Genomic DNA, 26697 nt, shown 5'->3' on the forward strand with positions numbered 1-26697 from the left:
TTGTGTAACATGTTCTACATATCTACCACCCTCTGGATGGGAACAACATCTTTCTCATATCTCCTCTAAATCACTTGCTCCTCATCCAGAGGAAGGGACTGTACCGCTGTGATGCAAGATATTATACCAGAGATTTTTAAAAACTCACAATTTAAACCACATGCCTTCAGTTCAGTTAACTGAAAAGCCAGCAATCAATTACAGCTAACTATACTTTCATTCACTGAAGAAAAATAGAGAGGGGGCAATAAAACAATGTTTCCTTTGCTTGTTTTGTAGATTGCTTTGGCTTAATTTAAACTGTTCAATTCACCTTTTTAAGGATGCTCTTCAGGTCTTGAAGTGAGATCCTTCTATTGATAAAGAAAACAGTGTTCAGATTTCTTGGTGAATATTTTGCCACTTCTTTTTTGTCAATGCTTGCTGTCGAAAGAGTGAAATCATGACCCTGTGGGGTGGGGGTCAGGAAGAAGAAAACACTGGTCTGACCTATCTATATCTGTCCATATGGATGTTGGAAAGGTCACGTCATTGTGGTCAAATTTGAGGCCATTTCACATTCTTTCCAACACAAATTCAAGTGAACCAGGATAGGCTGTATTCTGTTTCTTTTAAAAGGTGCCTCACATATTTACCAAAGAACAGATTTCCCACAAGGTTCAAGTGTAATGCCATTACATTTTTACTGTGACTAAGGTCAGCAATGCCTTTTGTGTGGGACAGAAGTTGCCAGGGTAAGATGACTTGTTGATTAAGTTAATGTACAAGCCAATTCATTCATATTTTCGAAAAGGTCTGGGAAACTCACTTTCTTACAGTGTACACGACTGAATATGGGAATGGGTTGGACAATTTGGCTACTGCTCCCAAACAAAGCAGCATTGAATGCATGTCAATTAGTGATACAGTTCAAGCTTACAAATAATGTATATTTGGCTGATGTGCAAGATCAGCATAAATAGTGGGCCATTGAAGTAGATTTGCATTGCTACTGAGAAGTAGAGGAGTGGCTAATCAGGTAATTGTCTGTAGTTCATGAAAAATTATAAACATCTTTCCAATAAGCTAGCTACTGGGGAGAAAGCATGAATGATTATAGTGGCCTAGATCTTCCAGTAAGTTGGTAAAGTTTGGATACACTACAATTGCCTGCAAAGCTTGCACCAACCTGAAAATGCTGTCCATTTCTTCTGGAATCTTCTAATCCTGACTGAATAAGAAACAGGCGACTCAGGTTTTTCCAGGTTTGTCATTTACATAAATGATTTGGATGTGAGCATAAGAGGTACAGTTAGTAAGTTTGCAGATGACACCAAAATTGGAGGTGTAGTGGACAGCGAAGAGGGTTACCTCGGATTACAACAGGATCTAGGCCAGATGGGCCAATGGGCTGAGAAGTGGCACATGGAGTTTAATTCAGATAAATGCGAGGTGCTGCATTTTGGGAAAGCAAATCTTAGCAGGATTTATACACTTAATGGTAAGGTCCTAGGGAGTGTTGCTGAACAAAGAGACTTGGAGTGCAGGTTCATAGCTCCTTGAACGTGGAGTTGCAGGTAGATAGGATAGTGAAGAAGGCGTTTGGTTTGCTTTCCTTTTTTGGTCAGAGTATTGAGTACAGGAGTTAGGAGGTCACATTGTGGCTGTACAGGATATTGGTTAGACCACTGATGGAATATTGTGTGCAATTCTCATCTCCTTCCTATTGGAAAGATGTTGTGAAACTTGAAAGGGTTCAGAAAAGATTTACAGGGATGTTGCCAGGGTTGGAGGATTTGAGCTATAGGGAGAGGTTGAATAGGCTGGGGCTGCTTTCCCTGGAGCATCGGAGGCTGAGGGGTGACCTTATAAAGGTTTACAAAATTATGAGGGGCATGGATCGGTTAAATAGGCAAAGTCTTTTCTCTAGGGTCGGGGAGTCCAGAACTAGAGTGCATAGATTTAGGGTGAGAGAGGAAAGACATAAAAGAGACCTAAGGAACAACTTTTTCCACACAGAGGGTATGGAATGAGCTGCCAGAGGAAGTGGTGGAGGCTGGTACAATCGCAACATTTAAGAGTCATTTGGATGGGTATATCTATAGGAAGGATGTGGAGGGATATGGGCAGGATGCTGGTAGGTGGACTAGACTGGGTTGGGATATCCGGTCGGCATGGGCAGGTTGGACCGAAGGGTCTCTTTCCATGCTGTACATCACTATGACTCTATGACTCCAAGTCTAGCATCCTTGGTAGAGTTCAGGAAAGAAAAGGCATGTCCCCTTATGACAATACCTGCCATATTTGGGTAAGTTTTTTTAAAGGTTCAAGTCTTACAATGGGTGTGTGTTAGGGGATGGGGTGAGGCAGTGATAGAATGATTCCTGGCTGGGTGGATGAGTGGGATAGTGAGTTTTGTGGGTAGGTAGTCAAGTTAGGTTCACTCAAGGGGCTGGTCAGGGCAGGTTGGTGGAATGATGGGATGGGGATGTCAGTTACCATGTGGACTTAGAATGTTTACAGCATAGAAAGAGTCCATTCAGTCCATTGTGCCAACACCGGTCACCAAACACCCACCCACCATTTTGGCCAGTATCCTTGTTTGCAAAACTGATTCCAGCTGTTTGCCTAAATCGTTTGTCAATGTCTCGTGGGTTCCTGCTTTGACCACTCTTTTAGGGAGTGAATTCCTAAAATGCACTACTCTCTGTGATAAGGGCCTTTTCCCCATATCTCTTCTAAGCCACCTGCTCCTTCCCTTGAAAACTGTCCTCCATTGATTGTTGACCCTCCATGAAGGGGAAAGATTTCTCCCTGTCTTTGCCCCTCATGTCCAATCTGCTCCTCAACCATCTGTGCTCTGGGGAAAACAATCTCAGCATCTCTAGTCTCTAGGCTGAGAGTCTCTCTCATTCCGTCCCACCCTAATAACTCTCTCCTGAACCCCGTTAGGTGCAATCATATCTTTCCTATAGTGTGGCGACCAGGACTGTACTTGTTGCCTCATTGACATTATATATAGCTCTATCATAACCACCTTTCTTTTGATTTCAGTCCCTTTTTAACCATCTTGTCGTCTACTCCTGCCTTCAAGGATCTGCAGGCGTGCACACCGAGCCCCCTCCATCCTTTATACTTCCTAGAGTCCGACCATTCAACATATACTCCTTGTCTCATACTTTTCAGGTTTAAAGCCTGGGAATATATTTTTTTTTTAAATGGGCGACACGGTGGCGTAGTGGTTAGCACTGCTACCTCACAGCGCCAGAGACCTGGATTCAATTCCTGCTTCAGGCAACTGTCTGTGTGTAGTTTGCACATTCTCCCCGTGTCTGCGTGGGTTTCCTCCGGGTGCTCCAGTTTCCTCCCACAGTCCAAAGATGTGCAGGTTAGATGAATTGGCCATGCTAATTTGCCCGTTGTGTTAGGTGAAGGGGTAAATGTAGGTGGATCACTCTTCGGAGGGTTGGTGTGGACTTGTTGGGCTGAAGGGCCTGTTTCCACACTGTAAATAATCTAAAATTCCATTTTCCACTGTTCACACCATCTTACTAACCCATATATACTGTCTTGAAATCTAAGGCTTTCCTCCTTACTGTTTACCACATGTTTGTATCATCTGCAAACTTTCTGATCATGACGTCTTACATTCCATTTCTAGATCATTAATGTACACTACAAACAACAAGGGACCCAGCAGAGAATTAAAATTGTGACTGAACAACTGGGGTGGGAACAATGTATTTCAATTATTGAGGTACTGGTACCAATACTGGACAAAGCGGTAGCTGTCCTGTTAACCTCATGGAGTCAGTCTCCTGGAAAGACCTCCAGATCTTTACTTAGGGTGGTGAATCTATGGAATTCATTGCCGCAGAAGGCTGTGAAGGCCAGATCATTCAGTGTACTTAAGACTGAAATAGATAGGTTCTTGAGTATCAAGGGGATCAAGGGTTACGGGGAGAAAGTGGGAGAATGGGGTTGAGAAACTTATCAACCATGATTGAATGGCAGAGCAGACTCAATTGGCTGAATGGCCTAACTTCTGATCCTGTGTCTTGTGTATTATATGTCTTATGTCTAATGTCTAGACCAGAAGGTTCAAATGCTGCTGATAAGCAGGTTGATTTAAGAAAAATAAGGTTTTGGAGGGAGTTTTAGACTAAATCAGGGTGGGATGTGGCAGAGAGAGGGTCCACATGAGGAGAATTTTGGAAAATTAAAGTGAAAACATGAGGAAGTAGTGCAGGGTAAAGCATAACAGGAAGGTGTAGAAAGTACAAACACTGAGAGTGGAGAGCTGGGAGGAAATGGCTTTAAACTAACAGAAGATAAAAATGGTTTGGGATAAGGGACACTTCAAAGGATTACCAACAAGGTTAAGACATTTTTGGATTAAAATCAGAGGCTTATGAATTTTTAAAGAACAGTAGTTTGTCTAAAAATTGGGAATGTTTTAGAAAGTAGCCAAATGCCACCAGAAACTAGATAAATAAGGGGAAAAAGTGGAGTATGATAGTAAACTGGCCAAAATGCAAAAAAATTTGTAAGAGCTTTTGCTAGTTATATTAAACAAAGAAAGTAGGTATAGTAAATACTGAACCCTTAGAAGTACTGATAAGATAAACTATCATAGATTCATTCAGCACAAAAAAGGCACTTTGGCCAATCAAGTCTTCACAGACATAACCACCAATCCCAATTACCTGCACTTGTCCCATATCTTGAATGTTATGATATTAAAGTCCTCATCCAAATATTTTTTAAAAGGTTGAGAGGTTTCCGGCCTCCACTATCTTCCCAGACCACCATCCAGTGAGTGAATTGATTTTTTTTTCCAAATCCCTTCTATGTGTCCTCCCCTTTACCCTAATCTATGTCCCCTTGTGATTGATCCCTCAACCAGAGGGTACAGCTACTCTGTATTCACCCTGTCTCTATATCTCATAATCTTATATACCGTGGGGCAGCACGGTGGCTCAGTGGTTAGTACTGCTGCCTCACAGCACCAGTGACCCGGGTTCAATTCCAGTCTCGGGCAGAGACACAGGCACATTCTCCCTGTGTCTGTGTGAGTTTTCTCCAGGTGCTCCGGTTTCCTCCCACAGTCCAAAGATGTGCAGATCAGGTGAATTGGCCATGCTAAATTGCCCATAGTGTTAGGTGCATTAGTCAGGGGGAAATGGGTCTGGATGGGTTACTCATTAGAAGGTCACTGTGGACTTGTTGGGCCAAAGGGCATGTTTCCACACTGTAGGGAATCTAACCTAATCTAATCAATCATGTTACCCTTCAGTTCTCTCCTCTAGAGAAAATAAGAAAACCTATCTCGTCTGTCCTTTATAGTTCAATTTCTCCATCCCAGGAAACATCCTGGTGAACCTCTTCTGTACCCATTCCAGTGCTGGCACTCCTTCGTGTGATGAGGTGACTAGAACTGCACACAGTACTCCTTCATGGCCTGACCAACGTTCCGTACAATTCCAGTTATCTCCTTGCTCTTATACTCTATGCCGCGACTGATAAAAGAGTTCCATACGCCGCCTTAACTATCCTATTCAAGTGCTCTGCTGACATGAAGGATCTGTGAATAATGACCCTAAGATCCCTCTGTTCCTTTAATATACCCAGTGTCCTCCCATTCCTCAATTTGTTTCTTCTTCCAAAGTGTATTACCTTGCACTTTTCAGGGTTGAGTACCATCTGCCACTGTCTGCCCATCTCACCAACCCATCTATATCTTCCTGTAACTTACAATCATCTTCTTCTCTATTAACAACTCTACCAATATTGATGTCATCTGCAAATTTGCTTAACATTGCCCCCACATTTTCAATCATGGGATATGAAGAAATGACAGAGACATTCATAACCAAAGATACAAGTTGGTAACCCAGGGAACAGTCTGCCTTTGTAGTAGTTGAGCAAACTATACTTTGTCTGTAAAAACATCCTGTTCCCTGGCTGGTATAAATTGCCTGTTTGATGTCTTTGTTTATACCTTTCCTGGCCTTGGCCCATCAGATATAAGGATTTTAATCGGATTATCTGATTAGTTTACACCATGCAGTCATATCTAGCTCTGAGCAGGAGTTGTCTCCATGGATATTCCAACAATGGGAATGATTTCTGTATCTCTAGCAAAGTGAAAGGAAATCAAGCAGCTTGAATTGGCCTAGACCAGCTGCTAAAGGTGAGTTTGAGTTGAATCTCCACCTCGGGACAGTTGCTGACATATATCTTGCATGTGTATTATATGTGTGTGCCTTAGTTAAAACTGTCCTTGTTGACCAGTAATATCTTCAATCAAAATCCTTTCTTTGTAACTTTATCTTCCATATCACCAGACAGACTTTCACCACAGAACTTCCTCACAATTTACACCTGACAGTATGACTTTCATAAACAATTGACACTAATAATAGATTCAGTAATTACGTGCATAATGTGTACCCACATCTATTAAAGTCTACTGTACTTCACTGGAGAAACATAGCAACACCTCTTCCACAGTCCATTTGCAAACCAATCAGCCCTCTCCTCTCAGGGATGGACATATGTTGGTTCTCTCCTCGAAGTGGTATTCTTGTGAATTGTCCTGATGAGTGCAATATGAAGAGCTTTGATAAAATGTATCTTTTTTTTAAGCAATATTCATTATAATTCCTTCTGCCCTAGCCTTTAGGTGAAACATTCTCTAATTCCTTATTTTACATACTTGGAATAGCTCTTACAATCTGGTGCCAATTTTCTCTCATTCTACTTTTTCTTCTTTGATCAGTTTTTTTGGTCACCTTTTACGGATTCTTTTAAAAAATACTCCATGTCATCTGGGTCCTTACGTGGCAACATTATAAACTTCCTATTTTCAGTCTGAGGCGAGGGTATTGTATTTGAATAAGAGAAATTATGACAGCCTAAAGCACAAATTGGCTGAGGTGGATTTGGAAAATGCATTAAAAGGTATAGCTGTTTAATGGCAATGGATAGTTCTTCAAGTTCCATTTTATGACAGGCAGCAACAACACAATTGTGTAAAGTGACAAAACTCCAAAAAAGTCAGTCAACCATGGCTGGAAGTTCAAAATTGTAAAAGATTAAAAGAGAAGGGCAATACCGTTGTCAGAAATAGCAGTAAATCTGAAGATTGGGAATATTTTAGAATACAGCAAGGGAGGACCAAGAAACTGCTAAGGGAAAGAATAGAATGAGAATGCAATCTAGCAAAAAGCATAAAAGTAAGCTGTGAAAGCTTCTATAGGTGTGTAAAAAGGATATGCATAGTTAAAATGAAATGTGGTCCGTTACAGGTAGAGGGATGGGAAGGCTGAATTGATAATAGAGAAATAGTGGAGGGGCTAAATGACTATTTGATACCTGTTTTCACTGTGGATGATACAAATATCTCCCAAAATCTGAGGCCCAAGTTGCAAGTGAGTGTGAGAAATTGAAGGAAATTGCTATTACTAAGATGATTGTTCTGGGGAAATTAATGGGGCTGAACATTGATAAGTGCCCATGATTTGATAATCTACATGCCAGAGTTTTAAAGGAGGTTGTTGAGAGATTGCCAATACATTGGTAATTATCTTCCAAAATTCTATAGATTTTGTAAACTTCCCACGGATTGAAAAGTAGCAAATGTTACTCCACTTTGTGGGCGGCACGGTGGCACAGTGGTTAGCACTGCTGCCTCACAGCGCCTGAGACCTGGGTTCAATTCCCGACTCAGGCGACAGACTGTGTGGAGTTTGCACATTCTCCCCGTGTCTGCGTGGGTTTCCTCCGGGTGTTCCGGTTTCCTCCCACAGTCACAAAGATGTGCGGGTCAGGTGAATTGGCCGTGCTAAATTGCCCGTAGTGTTAGGTAAGGGGTAAATGTAGGGGTATGGATGGGTTGCGCTTCAGCGGGTCGGTGTGGACTTGTTGGGCCGAAGGGCCTGTTTCCACACTGTAAGTAATCTAATCACTGCCCAAGAAGAGTGAGAGAGAAAACAGAGAACAACAGACCTATTAGTTTTATGTCACCAGCAATAGTCCCTCTAATTTGCATTGATCGCCAGTATACCTGTACATCGAGAAAGCTTCTAATCAAATTCCCTGTAGGAGATTGGTTAGAAAAAATGAAGCTCACATGATAGGAGGTAATGTCGTGGCAAGAGAACAGAAAGTAGAAATAAATAGACATTCTCAGGTTGGCATACTGTGACTAGTGGGGTACAACAAGGATTCAATACTAAGACCTGAGCTGTTCACAACATTTATCAATGATTTGGAGTTGGGGGCCAAAATGTAATATGTTCCAAATTTGCAGATGTTACAAAGCCATGCAGGATGCGTGCTGTGAAGAAAATTTGAGCAGGCTTACTGAATAGGTGAGGATGTGTCAAGTAAAACATAATGTAGAAAAATGTGAGGTAATACACTTTGGAGGAAATGCAGATTATTTGTCAAATGACAAGAGGTTGGACAGTGTAGATATACAAAAGGGCCTAGGGGTCCTCGTCAATAAGTCATTGAAAGCTAACAGGTAGATGCAACAAATTATTAGGAATACTGTTGGAATGTCAGTCTTTATTGCAAGAGGATTTGAGAACAGGAGTAGCAAAGACTTGTTTCACATGTACAGGAGCTTGGTTAGACTGCACCTAGAATACTGTGTACAGCTTTGGTCTCCTTATCTCAGGAAAGATATTGCCGAAGAAAGAGTGGAGCAGAGGTTCACTGGCCTTATTTCCCGAATGGTGGGATTGTCCTGTGGAGAGAGATTGGGAAAATTGGATCTATATTCTCTAGAGTTTTGAAAAATGAGAGGTGATATCATGGAAACCCACAAAATACTTAAAGGGATGGATGGGGTAGATGAAGGTAAGATGTTTCTCCTGTTTGGAGAATCTAGAACATGAGGTCAAATTTGAAAATAATGGGGAGGTCACGTAGGTCCCAGAAGAGAATAAAATCTTGTACTCAGAGGGTTGTGAACCTTTGAAGTTGTCAACCACATAGAGAGCTATGAAAGCCTAGTCTTTAACTATGCTTAAGATAGAGGTTGACAGATTTCTGATTACTGGTGATATACAGGGTTCTGATTCTTATGCTGCTCATTTCACTATCATTCAGTCTCATTGGCAAAGAGATATACAATTGCCTCTCCCATTGACTCAGTTCCAAAATACCCAGTTTACCCCCACTGCAGTATTTTCAATCTGTTCTTTTGGTAAATAGAAGATTTAAAAACTTAAGGGAAGGTCAAACCAGTGAAAAACGTTGCTAATACCCTGCCACAGTAAATATCTTGGCCAGTACATTTCACTGCACTTTGGATGCTGCCTGAACTGCTGTGCTCTTCCAGCATCTGCAAATGTGTCCTGTGTTCAAGACCTTAATTTCTGACATCCTATTTTCACCACACTTGTCATGTTTTCTCACTAGGTCTGTCACTGTACCCCGATCCCATCACCTCTCCCCCACCACCCTCACCTGAAACTGTTTGATTCTCTGGTTCCAACATTTAGAGCCATTATTCATCTCACAGTTGGAAGGGAAGAGGAAAGAATATAGATCCTGTCATGTTTCATTGCAGTCTACTCTTTTAAATGAGCACAATCTTCATGAAAAATGTCTATTCCATACAAAATGGCAGAATACGGCAAATAAAATTGAAGCATGTTCATTAATTGATTCACTGGTAATGCTATAGTAAGAATGATTTGTGACTTTCCTGTCTACCCTTGCAAAAGATCCGTCTTCTCAGTATTTTGATATGTGAATGATGTCCTTCATTAAAAAATGTCCAATTCATTTTGAATGTTTTATAAAGTGAACAAACAAACTGGCTATGTTAATTTCACAATGGGTATATTCATCGAAAATGTCAAATATAATTTCATCAATTAACATGCTGGGCACAGCATATTACCAAATGGATACGAAACATTTTATACATCTGTTTTCCTGATTGATACTTTTACTTGAGTGAGAGGTTTGATGCTTTTTGCTTCAGTTCAAAAATGTAGAAGTTTGTGATGAAATGCTGCAAGTCTGTATGTATTTACTAATTTCTCTTTCTCCTTGTCTGTGCCTCCCTTACTCAGTTCTGTCAGTAAAGGAGCATCTATTCAGTTTGTCCTATTTGAAGTGGGAATGAGAACGAGTCAGGCTTTATGGAATCTTAATAATGAATTTGTGGGTGGTGCATGAATTTAGTCAGCCTGCAGTTGTGTCGCCGTTCTCCAGTTGACAAGAAGGATAACCTGTTGAATCTAGTTTAATTTTAACCAAATATTTTAAAGCTTACAATAGCATAAATGAAATATTTAACAATAAGAAAAGTTTCAAGAACAGTTTTGAAAGAATTGTGGTTACTCGATGTTTAATATAATTTAGCTTTTATTGAATTTGATATGAACAAGGATGGAGCTTATTTATGTTTCTAAATTAGATTTAAATTATTCATACTAGCTCACTGTTTTTTCAATGAACTTGCTGTAGATTTTTTAAAATATCGCTGTGTGACATTGAATGGCTTACTGAATTATGCTGTTTGATATTAAAAAAACTGAAATGGTTTGCCAACACTAAGTAAAATGTTTGTATTGAAAATAATTGAATAACACAAATACATGAATAAGCAATGATTTGCGTCTCAAAACTTAAGCTGTTCAGATTATTCTGAAATCGAGGTTTTGTAGTCTATCAATTCTGTTTTGTATACTTCTTTTTCCAAACTAATCTCCAGTTATTGGTGGAGTGAAGTCTCATTTATGTTCCCTGGTGAAGAAAGTAGGGAAAGAAAGAAACTTGCTGAAAATGTGTTGCTGGTCAAAGCACAGCAGGCCAGGCAACATCTCAGGAATAGGGAATTCGACGTTTCGAGCATAAGCCCTTCATCAGGACCAGAAACACATTTTCAGCTGTGATCTCCAGCATCTGCAGACCTCATTTTTTACTCAAAGAAAGAAATTTATCCATCATCATCAAGGGGTAGAGTGAATCAGTAGTGTGTGCAGTAACAGTAAAATGAAATCTAAAGTTTTGTCAATGTTTTTTAGTGAGGACATTTCAACTGTTTTGAGCAACTGAGGTTTCTTGATCATATTCTTATTTGAAGTACCTATCCTTCCAACAATATCCTTTATCTGAAGTCCTGTCTTCTTTACCAATGATCTCTTCTCAGGCTCCTTACAGCAACAACCTGCATTTGTATTGTTGTGTTAGCACAATTCATTCTGCGTTTCCTACTTTGGTACCTATCCTCCAAGAAACTCTTTTGATTATGGAGTCTGTCTTCCACTACCATGATCTGGATTTTCCCCTCATTGTCTTGCACGTACTGTCTGCCCTCATCTTTATTCCCGTCATCCTGTCATCTGTCCTCTCCATCGTTGCTTTCCAAGTACTAGCTGGCTTTTCCATATATACTTTGTCTTTGATGCATGTCCATTGGCTGATATTTGTTCTTGAATCCCTGGGTTACCCATTTGCTTTAACAATTTTGTAAAAGAAATCGACATCATAATCACTGTAGGCTGTTGTGAATATCTAGTTCATGATGCATATGTTTTAGGATATAACATTTACTTTGAAAGGTAACTCTGCCATTCATATATGCAATTCTAAAATGCTTGGAGTTTACACTGCAAAAGATGAGGCCACGTTGACTTAGGCTGTTAACAGGTAAGTTAGCATAATAGGTGGGTTTACTTGCTTATTGAACTGGAGACGTGATTCCAACTATTTCAGTAAAGCATTCATGTGATTTCACAGAATGAAGGAAAGTTATGGAATTAAAAGGTAGCTAATCTGCCTTTCAACTTGGCAACAGGGCCATTTGTGTCACATTGCCATGGAGATAGGTGAAGCTTCGTGAGTTTTTTTTAAAAATTGCTTCGGTGAATTTGGTTAGAATGTAGACAACAGGCAGAATTGGTTAATGCTTGGAAAGAGACTGGGCTAGCTTTGGGTCTCTTGTTGTTCGTAGCATGTTGAAAGTCAAGAGATAAAACCAGACTTGGTGCTGGAATAGAGCAAATGCTAAATCTGTTGCCTTGGAAGCAGCTTGAGAGCTAATACTCAATTTAAGGCACGGTTATCAAAGAGAAAAAAATCTGGAAGATTTGTTTATCTGGAAGCATCACGAAGAACTCCTCAGTGAAAGGCAGTAAAACTTGTAGTTGGACCTCTGGAAATAATCAGCTTTATTGCAGTTTGAATCTACAGTGGCTATCTAAGTGATAACCAAGGGTATTTTCAATGTTATAACCAAAGGGCCTGTTTCCACACTGTCGGTAATCCACGTCACAGTCTCAGAGAAATCCTATACCCTTTTATATAACTGGAGCATTGACGAGAAATCTGAGTTAATTCTGACGACTGTGATGTGGATTACCGACAGTGTGGAAACAGGCCCTTTGGTCCAACAAGTCCACACTGACCCTCCGAAGAGCAACCAACCCAGTTCCCTACATTTACCCCTAACTAATGCACCTAGTACTACGGGCAGTTTAGCATGGCCAATTCACCTAACCTGCATATCTTTGGACTGTGGGAGGAAACTGGAGGACCCAGAGGAAACCCACGCAGACACAGGGAGAATGTGTAAACTCCACACAGACAGTTGCCCGAGACAGGAATTGAACCCGGGTCCCTGGCGCTGTGAGGCAGCAGTGCCAAAGTGAATGAGCTTTAGGGATTAAATCAGATAAGGGAACTCTTGAATGTGGGGAGAATAAAAAGTAGAACTGAGTTTATAGCACAAATCTTTACAAACTATACTGTTATGTTAATAGCATTTTTAAACATTTCTGTCCATAATATTCAATGAAGTTTATTTTGGTTAAAAGAAATGTATCTTATAGTATCATGCCAGCAATTAATTACTGGGTCCCTAAAGTAATCATAACAACAAAAAGTACAGTTTTACAAATGAATCATTTTTAAATTATTTTTGTGAAACCAGGAGGTGTATTAATGTTTGATCCCTCAATTACTCAACCATCATTCTTCTTCAGGACCATAGTGATGGCATCAGTTTTTACATCTCCTCCACTCAGCCAGACACTCAAAAAGCAAAAGCAGTTCACTGACAGAACCAGACATGCCTGATCAGCATTCTGTCATAGAATCTTAGAATCCCTACAGTGTGGAAACAGGCCATTTGGCCCAAAAAGTCCACACCGACCCTCTGAAGAGTAAACCACTCCCCTACCCTATTACTCTACATTTCCCCTGACTAATGCATCAAACCTTCACACCCTTGAACACTATGCACAATTTAACATGGCCAATTCCCCTAACCTGAACACCTTTGGACTATGGGAGGAAAAGCACCACCCAGAGGAAACCCACGCAGACACAGGGAGAATGTGCAAACTCCACACAGACAGTCGCCCAAGGCTGGAACTGAACCCGGGTCCCAGGCACAGTGAGGCAGTAGTGCTAACCACTGAGTGACTGTGCTGCCCTATCAGATGCACTCTTGCATCCTCTCCCACAGTGGACATAATGTTAGGTTAATTAAATTATACCATTCTGTGCACCAATGAGACATTGCTAAAACAAATTTCAAACACATAATTTAAAACCTCATTAAGAGCGTTGACACTTGGATGAAATGGATGAAAGTGTGCTTTTGTTCATTGTAGGTCGGATGGCAACAAAAGTAGCATGTTACCGTGATCTTCGTGTTCAGGTAAACCTCTCTTTCTGCAATCCACGGAATCGACCAGCCACTGGAGTCATCTCTTGCAATGTACAGGCATGCCCTGCAAGGTAAGAGCTCAAAGTACCAAAGTAATTTGCTATATTTCTTTAAGTTATTTCTGTCTTTTCTTTCAAAGAAGATATTGCATCCTGAAATTTTTAAGTCGTAAGTTACAATAAAGCCTCTGGCAAATTGCCTCAAAGATATTCCTACATTTCAGTGTCTGCTGTGTGTAATTGAGTTGTATGATGACAGTAGGTATTACAGAATGTCACATTTCTATGATTAAAGTTGTGAGCTTTTCTAATAATTAGTGAATGACATTGGATAAATCTCATTGCTAAAATATGCTTTTGAAATATTAATACTAATAGTGTTGTTGAACTTATCAAACAGTGTGAGAAGAATTCTGACATGAAAGATTGGAATGTAAAAATGTTTAACTTTACAGGAACTACATGAATGAACTTGGATGCCATGTCATGTCATAACTTTATGTTAGCATTTGGAATATTGGATGGGGTAGGCATGGAAGTATCATTGAAATACTTGAATCACAGTTACAAATTAATGTTCATAAGATGCCCGTGTTGGACTGGGGTGTACAAAGTTAAAAATCACACAACACCTGGTTATAATCCAACAGGTTTAATTGGAAGCACACTAGCTTTCGGAGCGACACTCCTTCATCAGGTGGTATCACCTGATGAAGAAGCGTCGCTCTGAAAGCTAATGTGCTTCCAATTAAACCTGTTAGACTATAACCTGGTGTTGTGTGATTTTTAAAATTAATGTTCAGCACACAGCGAGTAGGTTATATGTTGTAATTCCTCCATCTTCCCCATGGTCTAGTAGTAATTTAAATTATTTTCTTAATATTTCAGACATTATAAATAATGCAAGTATACATTGTATAGATACATTAGATTAATGTCCCAAATGCAACCAAAAAATTATGTTTAACGAATGAGCAATGTTAACATTTTGGATTATAAAATAAGTTGATATGTCACACAGCAAAAAATGAAGAGTAGATCGTTACATCGATTAATCATCCAGATTCAATAAATTGGTACTATCAGTATCTATCAGTAATTAACATAAAGAATTGTGGTTTAGTGTTCATGAATTCAGATGCATTCATACTACCAACAGTTCGTGAAAAATAGCAGTATATTTTCTTCTTTTTCCAATACAGATTCCCACTGTTCAAGTTAATCATTAAAATTTCAAAATGGGCAGTTAATTTTAAATGGAGCAATTTTGATAAAATATTGTGTCCTTCTATGGTCAGAACTGTTAAAAACAAAAGTGCTTCGAAATATGATAACTTTGCTTCATTTTCAAATACATACTTGTGTCTGTACAGGTCATGTTTTTGATAATCTCACAAAAAGGTTTTGCTAATGAATTGTATTTTTTGTACCAGTCACTACTGATTTTTGTCATAGGGTTATACAGCATGGAAGATGACCCTTTGGTTCATGTGATCCTCATAGACCATATATTCTAAACTGATTTAGTCCCCTCTGCTGCCATTTGACCCATAATCCCTCGAAACCTTTCCTATTCATATACACATCCAAATGCATTTTAAATGTTATAAAACCTCTGCCAGCTCATTCCATACAAGTTACCACCCCTCTGTGTGAAAAACGTTGCCCCTCAGGTCCGTTTGAAATCTTTCCCCTCTCACCTTAAACCTATGCCTTCTAGTTTTGGATTCCCCAACACTTGGAAAAAGACCTTGGCTATTCACCCTATGATTTTATAAATCTCTATAAGGTCAACCTTCAGCCTCTGACTTTCCAGGGAAAAAACCCCAGCCCCTAAAATTGGAGATGCAGTGGACAGCAAAGAAGGTTACCTCAGACCTCAATGGGATCTTGATCAGGTGGGCCAATGGGCAGACGGGTGGCCGATGGAGTTTGATTTAGATAAATGTAAGGTGCTGCTTTCTGGAAAGGCATATCAAGACAGGACAGATGCGCTTAATGGTAAGGTCCTGGGGAGTGTTGCTGAACAAAGAGACCTTGGGGTGCAGGTTCATAGGAGTTTTGGTAAAATGCTCTCCATAATCCTTTTTTTACTAATGGCAAAACTTTCAGCCAATCTGTGTATACAACTTCCTGATTAGAGAAGTGATTCTTTCGGTTTTGAAACTCAGCCAGGCATCTTTCCTGGTGTTAGCTGCCAAAATAACTCATTGCAACTGAAACAATGGAGCTTATTGCTACTGGCCAAACCAGCTCGTTTGCTTCTAAGGCCATGAGATAATAGAAACAGAATTAGGCCATTCAGCCCATTGAGTCTGCTCCACCATTCAATCATGGCTGATATGTTTCTCAACCCCATTCTCATGATTTCTCCCTACAACCTTTTGATTCTTTTACCAATCAAGCACCTATCTATTTCTGTCTAAAGTACACTCAATATCTGACCTCCACAGTCTTCCACAGCAATGAGTTCCACAGATTAACCACCCTTTGGCTGAAGAAATTCCTCCTATTTCAGTTCTAAAGGGTCAGTTCTTCATTCTGAGGCAGTGTCCTCCAGTCCTAATCTTTCCTCATAATGGAAACATCTTCTCCATATCTACTCTAGCCAGGCCTCTCAGGGAGCTGTAAGTTTCAAGGAGATCCCCCTTCATTCTTTTAAATTCCATTGAGTACAGATTTGCAGTCCTCAACCACTCCTCATTTGACAAGCTTTCATCCCAGGAGTCATTCTTGTGAATCTCCCTCCAATGCCAACACTCCCTTCCTTAGATATGAGGCCTGAAACCCGTTATTCCAAATGCAGTCTGACTAGAACCTTCCATAGCCTCAGCAGTACATCTCTGCTTTTGAATTCTAGACCTCCTGAAATGAAATCAATTTGCCTTCTTAACTGCCAACGCAACCTGCATGTTAACTTTAAGAGAATCCTGAACAAGGCCTCTTAAGTCCCTTTGTGCATCAGATTTCAGAAGCCCTTCTCCATTGTGAAAATAGTCAACACTTTTATTCTTCTCAACAAACAACGTAACCTCACACCTCCACACATTGTATTCCATCTGCTACTACTTTGCTAATTTTCCTGGCTTCTCCAAGCCCTTCTGCAAGAATTGTGTTTCCTTAGCACAACCTGTCCATTTTTGTGTCATCAGCAAACTTAGCAACAATGCCCCCCAGTTCCTTCGCCCATTTTGTTAATGTATAACGTGAATAGTTGTGTCCCAACACTGACCCTAAGTTACACCAGACGGCCTGACAATTAAAGCTTTCCAGGATCAGATGATTCTTTTTTACCCTCAATGGAAATTGCAAGCCAAGCTTTTTATTTAAATTCAAATCGAAGTTTTTGCAAGGTTTGTGAAGGTTTGTAGCTCAGGTTGAGGTATATCGAATCAAATCGAAGTATATGTTTCAATCACTTCAGATCATGACACCAGAGTTCCTAAGCATTTGAGTGCATAATAGCACTTTTCTGATTGGTGGAAGAATTTTCAAATGCCTCTGAACACTGACGCAATGCTGATCCATGTACTGAGCAGCGTAGCTTTGCAGAACAGAGCCCTTTGATCAATTGCTGCAGTAACTTAAAATAGCAATTGTAATAATAAAATTTAAAATTGTCAAACCATTTAAGATAACAGTTGCCAGAATGTTCCCAAGTTTCCAGTAGTCTTCCCTAAGGTTGTTGAGCTCCCAAACAAGGCCAGTTTTTGGCCGCCTTCCAATCCATGCGACCTGGTATTGTCAATGGTGATACAACATTGTGTTTGGACCTCTTCCTGAACTTCTTCATATCACTGAGAAGATTGCGTAGGACTATTTTTATACTGTGCTCTGAATAAAACAGAAATGGTTGGAGAAACTCAGCAGGTCTGGCAGAATCTGTGGAGAGAAAGCAGAGTTAACATTTCAGGTTCAGTGATCCTTTCTCAGAACAGGGTCTTGGTGATTTCAGACCCCATTCTCAAATCTAGGAGGATATGAAAATCTGTTTCTAGTTCACTTGATAGGTTACAGTTGCTTTACTTCAAATATACTAATAAATTGCTCAAAATAGTGTTCAAAAGGCCAAAGAATAAATGTGAAGGTGTTTCAGAGTAAAGGAGAGAAAGACTTTTAGCCAGTGACCACACCTTATGCATATTGAATAAATGATAAGTGAATGGCAAGTCTGCAACATTGCTGGTGGTGATATTTAGAGTCAGAAAGATGTACAGCATGGAAACAGACCCTTCGGTCCAACTCGTCCATGCCGACCAGATATCCCAACCCAATCTAGTGCCACCTGCCAGCACCTGGCCCATATCCCTCCAAACCCTTCCTATTGATATACCCATCCAAATGCCTTTTAAATGTTGCAATTATACCAGCCTCCACCACTTCCTATGGCTGCTCATTCCATACACGTACCACCCTCTGCGTGAAAAAGTTGCCCCTTAGGTCTCTTTTATATCTTTCCCCCTCTCACCCTAAACCTATGCCCTCTAGTTCTGGACTCCCCCACCCCAGGGAAAATACTTTGCCTATCTATCCTATCCATGCCCCTCATGATTTTATAAACCTCTATAAGGTCACCCCTCAGCCTCCGACGCTCCAGGGAAAACAGCCCCAGCCTACTCAACCTCTCCCTATAGCTCAAATCCTCCAACCCTGGCACCAATCTTGTCAATCTTTTCTGAACCCTTTTAGGTTTCACAACATCTTTCCAATAGGAGGGAGGTCAGAACTGCACGCAATATTCCAAAAGTGGCCTAACCAATGTCCTTTACAACCACAACACGGCCTCCCAAATCCTATACTCAATACACTGACCAATTAAGGAAAGCATGCCAAATGCTGTCTTCACTATCCTATCTATCTGCCACTCCACTTTCAAGGAATTGTGAACCTGCACTCCAAGGTCTCTTTGTTCAGCAGCACTCCCCAGGATCTTACCATTAAGTGTATAAGTCTTGCTAAGATTTGCTTTCCCAAAATACAGCACCTCACATTTATCTGAATTAAGCTCCATCTGCCACACCTCAGCGCATTGGTCCATCTGATCAAGATCCCATTATAATCCGAGGGAACCTTCTTCACTGTCCACTACGTCTCCAATCTGCAAACGTATCAACTATACCTCTTAAGCTCACATCAAAATCATTTGTATAAATGACGAAAAGTAGTGGACCCAGCACCGATCCTTGTGGCACGCCACTGGTCACAGGCTTGTTGGAAATAACTTTGCTGCTATTTTATTTTCAATGTTGCTGAGTTGGCTGAGCAGAATGAAGTGGAACAATCTCATGGGAGATGAGCTGAACTGAATTACTACTTTTTCAAACTGGTTATTTTTAGAAGTTTAGACTAGGAGAAAATGGGTCATCAATCAGAGCACTTCAGCATGAGCTATGGTTGTATTTTTGTTAACCCAATTTGCCAAGCGAAAACTGAGCAGGCGGGCAGTTAAAAGCAAATTGATTTCTTCGCCATCTACATGAAATTTGCACCTCAGCATCTTTGCAAATTAGAGTGCTATTTCACCATTCTCGTGTCATTTGTAAGCACAAGCCTACAGCAGCTCCTCACACATCATGGTTCCTTGAGGAAGTTCTATAATTTGTGCAGCCAGGGGAAGGACTTCTACTCCAATTCCAAAAGGAATTGTGGCCTCCCATCCAGATATGCGCAACATTCCCCTTCTCTCCTGCAGGACACTGCCATAACCTTTTCCGTTTCCATCCTGTTTCAGCTGTGGCCTCAGGATTGCTTTTGAATTGAAAGATATTAAACCATAATTCTGATAATTTGTTAATAATTGTGTACTGCTTTGTGTGAGGTACTATTGTTCAGCGGAAGAGTTTCTTCTTTGGGAATTACTAAATTCATTAGTCAGGAAACAACAACCAAATCAGCTTGAAATTGTTTACTTTACATTTCAAGTTTCTGCTAAAATCACAAACTTAAAATCCGCCATGAATCAATACAGTCAGGCATTAGAATAGAATTTTGTTTTCCTTCTTTCCATTTAAAAGTAGTTATTTTGTTCATTCACAATTATTGGCATATCCAACTTTTTCCTACCTGTAATTGCCCTCAAGAAGGTGATAGTGCGCCAGGGCCTTGAAACACTGCGGTTCACGTAGTGTAAGTACAATCATCGCTCTCTGTAAGAGGAAATTTCCAATTTCTGCCCAAGGATAGTGAAGGAACAGCTACTTTGATCCAAGTCAAATGATGCGTATCTAGGGATGAACTTGCAGGTGATTGTGTTCATATCTATGTACTGCCTTGAAGGTGGCAAAGGTCACTGGTTTGAATCTCTGCCTTCCATCTCCAGAACTGGTATACACTGCTGTCACTGTGTTGGCAGTGGATGGAGTGAACATTTTAAAGCAGTGAATGGGACGCTGATCAAGTGGGTCGTTTTGACCTGGTGTGGAACTTGTGGTGTCTTGTTAAATGAACACTCATTCAGGAAAGTGACTTCTGACTTACAGCTTGTAGATGGTAATCAGGTTTTGCAAAATCATTAGGTGGGCTGCTTCCACCACATTTCCTGACCATTTTTGAGACTTATTAAGAGACAACCATACTGCTGTAGGTCTGGAGCCATAGGAGATCAGGACAACAGATTTTTTTTCCCTAAAGGGCATTAATGAACCAGATTATTTCAATGACAATTTTGGAAATTCACGCTGACCACTATTGATGCTGTTTATTTATGTCAGATTTATTCTATTTAACTTCTCTAGCTACCCTTGTGGGGTGTGATATTAAGTCAACATTGCTGTCTTTGAGGATTTTGAGGGTGCAGCTCTCCTCTGCGTTAATGGCACCCATCAATCAGCTGCTAACCATAATTAACATTAATTCCTGAATCCAAGACATTTATGGTAATGGTGAACAACAGCGATCTCATCAACATGCCCTATGGAACATAACTTTCCAACAACTGACAGTAAAGTAACTATCTTTAACCCCTACACACTGATATACGTTTTGTTTCCAGCTTGGAGACTATCCGACATGTCCTTGTGTTCTGCGACCCTTGACTTTAGTCATGATCCTGCTATGTGGCACCTTCACGAAGTCTTTGAAAATCTTAATTTATTGTGTGTAGCCTCGGGCAACTGTCTGTGTGGAGTTTGCACATTCTCCCAGTGTCTGCGTGGGTTTCCTCTGGGTGATCCGGTTTCCTCCCACAATCCAAAGATGTGCAAGTTAGGTGAATTGGCCATGCTAAATTGCCCATAGTGTTAGGTGCATTAGTCGGAGGGAAATGGGCCAGGGTGGATCCTCCTCAGAGAATTGTTGGGCCGAAGGTCCTTTTTCCACACTGTAGGGAATCTAACCTACATTACTGTTATCTATACACTCACTTGCCTGCTCAAGGAATTAAGGAAGGATGGTCAAGAATGACCTTTCCATCTGTGTTCACCACTTCATTATGTTTTCAATTCCTAGATATTTCTCTGTTATAATCTTTGAGTAAAGATTTCTTTATCTTTCCCATCACTAACACTAAACTGATTCCTTAGATATATTCTATAATCCTATATAAATATAGGAAGCATATTTTTTGCCCTCATTCCTCAAGTACTTCTATCATTTGCAATGGATTTTTAAATACATATTCCTGGGTTTTGTGTTCTCTTCCCAAACTATTTGGAATGTACAAATAGAAGCAGGAATAGGCTATTCAGCCCGTCAAACCTTCTCCATCGTTTGATATGACCATGGTTAATCTCACCTTCATCAACTCCATTTCCATGCCCGCTCCCCATGACCCTTCAATCCATTACTCATTAAAAATCTGACTATATCCTCCATACATCAGTATCCTGGCATGCACAGGCAGCACTGTGGGATAGTAAATTCCACAGATTCACAATCTTTTGAGAGAAGTCCATTCTTCCTCACCAGTTTTAAATCTGCTACCCCCCATCCTGAAACTATCGCCTCTCATTTCATATTGCCCCACAAGAGGAAATGTCCTCTCTAAGTCTACTTTGCCAACCTCTTTTGCATAAGACCATAAGAATTGGGAACAGGATAAGACCATTTGGCTCCTCAAGGCTGTTCCACAATTCAACAGGATCATGTTATATTTGAATTCCTCAGGTCTGCTTTCTGAATGATATACCTCAATTCGATCTCCCCACATATATAGGCCTAAGCTAGTCAATCTCTCTTCATAAGGTAAAAACAATGACTGCAGATGCTGGAAACCAGATTCTGGATTAGTGGTGCTGGAAGAGCACAGCAGTTCAGGCAGCATCTGAAGAGCAGTAAAATTGACGTTTCGGGCAAAAGCCCTTCATCAGGAATACAGGCAGAGAGCCTGAAGGGTGGAGAGAACCCTTCAGGCTCTCTGCCTGTATTCCTGATGAAGGGCTTTTGCCCGAAACATCAATTTTACTGCTCTTCAGATGCTGCCTGAACTGCTGTGCTCTTCCAGCACCACTAAATCCAGAATCTCTCTTCATAAGTCAACCTTTCACCTCAAGAATCAATCTAATGAACATCCTCTGAACTGCCTCCAATGCAATTGTATCTTTCCCCAAGTAAAGGAACCAAAACTGTACACAATCTCCATGTCTAGTCTGATATGCATCAATGCAATTTGTCTCTCCAGGGTAAAAAAGTTTGATTACTTAACAATGACCACCTTCCTTTCCAGATTTAAATTGTTTTGTAGTTATAATCTTACAATCTTCTGCTGGCAGGTTTGCAAAATGGCTTCTGGCTGCCTCCCACCCACCTCCAGCCTATGGAGGCCCATCCATCCTCACCTCAGTTGAGGTCCTTGGTAAGAGCTGCTTCACAGTCAGTCTCAAGTTTAAGGATGGGGCAAGGAGTTCAGGAATGGGGGGAAGCTTGGCAGGTTACTCTCTCTGGATGGAAAGGGTGGTACCTCCCTCAGGTAGCCTCCACCGGAGCCTGCCTCCAACATATACTCTCTCCCAATCTCTATCCAAACCATCGGAAACTCTCCTCTGTCCAGCTGAGAATTTCTGGTCTTAAACTCTGCGAATTAGAGTCCGGGGATGCTTGTGTTCTCTGTCCTGGTGACGACTGGTGTTGGAACTGCATTCAGATTGCATGGCAGCTCTCTGAGACTTGACTTTGTCTGCTTGAAAGGCAGAAGTTCCACCTCCAGCCAGGGAACATTCTTCAGAGTGTTATGTGGCTGTGGTGTCAGTGTAGTCAGCAGGGCTGTGTTCCCCATTCCTGAAGAAGGGCTTATGCCCGAAACGTCGAATCTCCTGTGCCTGACCTGCTGCACTTTTCCAGCAACACATTTTCAGCTCTGTGTTCCCCATTAACCCTATGGGGGGCAGGGTGGAAAAATCCTGCCATCTCTCTCCTTTTGATCTTTTCTTGCTATCTGATGTCCATTATGTTAGTCTTCCTGGAAAATACTGAGGCAAAGAAATTATTTATCATAATTTATCACTGCCATGACCTTTGAGTTTTCAGGTGTGTCCCTTCATGATCTTATCTTGACATTAATATTTTTATATCATTACTTATGTCTATAATGCTTTACTCTTTGTCTTGTGTTTCTTCTTAATATAATTTTGTAGTTTATCTTCCTTTCTTCTCTTCCCTAATATTTTCATATTCCCTCTTACTATGTTGTCTGTGTACTTATGTTTGTTTCTTCAGTTGCAATATTGCCTTCTCTTGTTGGGCTCTATATTTATTGTATAAGATTAAAAGACGGTATGTATTGTGAAAAACACTTCCCTCCATTGATCTCACTGCTTTCCAATCTCATTTGATTTTGGGTAAAATACAATTTCTTGTCATTATTAACTTATGGCCTTTACTCATTTCACATTTTGACTTATTCATTCTCCACACCCACCCTCAATAGTATATCCTTTTTTGAGTTTTGTTTTCTAACTACTTATTTCCTACCCATTAATGTTATTTTCATTCTTTTCTTCATTAAGAGCTTTACTGTTGGCATTTATTTCCATTATCTTCAGATTATTTTGTTTTCCCAAGACACCTTCCTCAATTTTATTAAGTTAAAGTCCTTTAAACATATGCTGTATTTATCCTTTACTTTTGAATGGGTCAACATCTGAGAACTACTTCCCCCCCCCACCACTTCAGCAGTACTGTCAGTGTACCTTCACCACATGAACTGCAGTGGGTCAAGAAGGCAACTCACTACCATCCTGACAAGAGCAATTGGTGATGGGCACAAATGATGGCCTAGTCTGCAGAACCCACATCCGGTGAATGATTTTTTAAAAAAGTATTAATATAAATAGACAAGTATATGAAATCACTGCCTCGTAAATCTGCAGTAAGATGGAAACATTACATATGTGCAGTGACCAAAAGTAAACATTGAACAAATTCTTCAAGTGCTGATATATGTTTTCTGACAAATCAGTTCTTAATGGTGAGCTTTGTGGTGAGTCCAGCTTTCGTCGGCTACTTTTGACTGGTACATTGTGGCAGTAACACAGCTGTCTGGATCTGTGGATGTAAGGCACTGGAAATTTAAAGCAGTTCATGTGTCAGATTACTCTCAAGATTTAAAGCGGTTAGACTAGCCAAATCCTCTGGGCTCCAAACGCTGCAGGGTGTTGAAGTGCTGTAGATCCAGGAGTTCCAGAAGTGTGAACATAGTTAAAAGTGTATCATCAGCTGATACGAATAGCATTTTGAACAGTTTTAATAACTGGCGGCAGCCATTCAGGCTTGTGAAGGATGATGGCTGTTGGCCAGCAAAAGTATCTACCTTTCTCCATCCAATTACCTCATTAAGGTTGATCTTAATAACCAGACTAGACAAACTGTAATATTCTGGTCATCAGACTGGAATGTCCGACTCTGAGTGTCAAGTGTCAAATTGCAGCCTTAAGCACGCCAACATCACAAAGTCAGCAGACTGAGTGGTTCCATTTCTTTTAGCTATTAGATACGATGTTTGTCATTTATAGGCTTTTAGAAACATGCTTTATTCACAATGTTCTTTTGCCATTTTAATGTTGCAATAATATTTTCTATGCACATTTCCCAATAAAATCATTACAAAGTACAAATCACTCGACGAACACGCTATACCTTTCATAAAAGCAAATTACTGCGGACGCTGGAATCTGAAACCAAAAGAGAAATGCTGGAAAATCTCAGCAGGTATGGCAGCATCTGTAAGGAGAGAAAAGAGCTGATGTTTTGAGTCTAACTGACCCTTTGTCTATACCTTTCGCTGCCTCACTATCCTCATAAATTAGAAAATTCATGCGTTGACTTATTCTTGTGTAGCTCGATAACTGGCTGTTCAATGTCAGAAGGTATTCTACCAATAGTTTTATTCTGTTAATTTTTACTTAACCATTTGATGGAAAAGTGCCTCACCCAAGGAATTCAGCTAAAGCTCTGAAATCCTGCTGGGGAAAGGAGTTCCCTTATTGAATATCTCTCCACGTGCTGGAAGTGCGTCACTTCCACCACCTCAGTCCCAATGTAAGAATATAAAATAGACTACTTAGAGCTGAGGTGAGGAGAAATCTCTTCCCCCAGAAAATGGTGAGCCGATGAAATTCTCTGCCATAGAATTCGATTGAGTCCAAGACATTAAATGCTTTCAAGAAGAGTTAGATATAATTCTTAGGGTTAAATGGTATGGGTAGAAAGCAGGGGTTCTGAGTTGAATGATCAGCCATGATCATATTGAATATTGGAGCAGGCTCAAATGATCTACTCCTGCTCCTCTTTTCTAGTTTTCTATATAAGTCCACCTTCTTTGGGCAGGCTGATTATCTAAGCAGGGCAGGTCCCCACTGCCAGGAGAGAGTTCCCACTGCTCATAAGGGAGGAGGAAGTTTCAGATAGTGCTCTTATGAAATCACACCACAATGATAAAGGGTACCAGAACAAATTGAAGGATGTATAACTTTTGTATTGAAGAGAGGTTTAAATTACAGAAAAGAAGACAATGTTTGTCTTGTATTTCTTCTAAATATGATTTTGTAGTTTATCTTCCTTTCTTCTCTTCCCTAATATTTTCATATTCCCTCTGTCATTAGTAAACCTTTTGCAACTACTACAAGAACAGTTGCCTTATTAGATGGGGGAGGCTTGACCAGTGTTCCTTGTCGTTGCTTTTATGCAGCTGGGTGGTAAAAGGGAGGCGAGTGATTTCCTGCATAAAAGGGGAATGAAAAGACTGCACATGTCAAACTTCCTTTAATATTTTCCATGGGAACTGGACCCACATGAGAATAAACTATTGCACACAGGCAGGAAGGGGAAAGGAAATCAGGGCATTTTCGAGGCCTTAAAAGAGCAGGACCATGGAAACCCTGCGACTGAACTTTTCATGGGAACCAGAGGTTTTACTTTATCAAATTCTGTTGAACTCTTGGCAAGTTTTTAAAATCGATTTTGTTTCGGCCAAGAACTGTGAATTTTGGTCTTCAGATTTATTTTTCATGCTCCATCCTGTGTGAATGTATTTGCATTGCTAAGCCACTTCTGCACTCTGCTTTGTGTAGGGGTTGGGTGCTGGGGAGATTGTAAAAGGGCAGCATTGTGGTGCGAAGCAGTAGGTGGAGTGAAAGGGAAAAGAAGTGTGAAGAATGATAGCGTGGGAGTGGGAAGTGGGTACTGGTATGAATCTAAGACTTTTTTTTAATTCATGGTAGGATAAATGCTCTGTGTAATTTTCCTATCTGTACAGGAAGTTTAGTTGGATCTGGCGCCCCTGCTCCATAGCAGATTTATGGCAGACACATTTGTGTGCCTAATTCTGTTATAAGCTCTTGCTTTAATGTTTTTTTGTTCTGAGTGTTTCCCCTAATGACATTGGAGTAGAAAGTCAGCTGACTGAACTTCAGCCTTTATATGGCAGGATTGCCCTTCTGCTTGTGGCTGTTTAAATTATGTGAGCAATGTGTTGTTATGGAGGGGAGAGGAATGATAAAATGAGTTATTCTTCACCTCTCAGGTTGCTGCAATATGGTAGATAGTATTCTGTCACTGTTCTTTGGAGAAGAAGAGAAATTGGAAGTC

At 40.4% G+C, this 26697-nt stretch overlaps 1 protein-coding gene across 1 annotated transcript in view; it reads left to right on the plus strand.

Annotated features, from left to right (window-relative positions):
* The window catches only part of LOC132815921 (A disintegrin and metalloproteinase with thrombospondin motifs 16), a 256517-nt gene that overhangs the window by 196851 nt on the left and 32969 nt on the right, over nt 1-26697 (plus strand). Inside the window, exon 18 of the mRNA XM_060825296.1 lies at nt 13623-13749. Within this exon, the coding sequence (XP_060681279.1) occupies nt 13623-13749 (127 nt within the window). The remainder of the gene's footprint in view (nt 1-13622; nt 13750-26697) is intronic.

Source organism: Hemiscyllium ocellatum, chromosome 5, assembly GCF_020745735.1.
Source record: "Hemiscyllium ocellatum isolate sHemOce1 chromosome 5, sHemOce1.pat.X.cur, whole genome shotgun sequence".
Taxonomy (NCBI): domain Eukaryota; kingdom Metazoa; phylum Chordata; class Chondrichthyes; order Orectolobiformes; family Hemiscylliidae; genus Hemiscyllium; species Hemiscyllium ocellatum.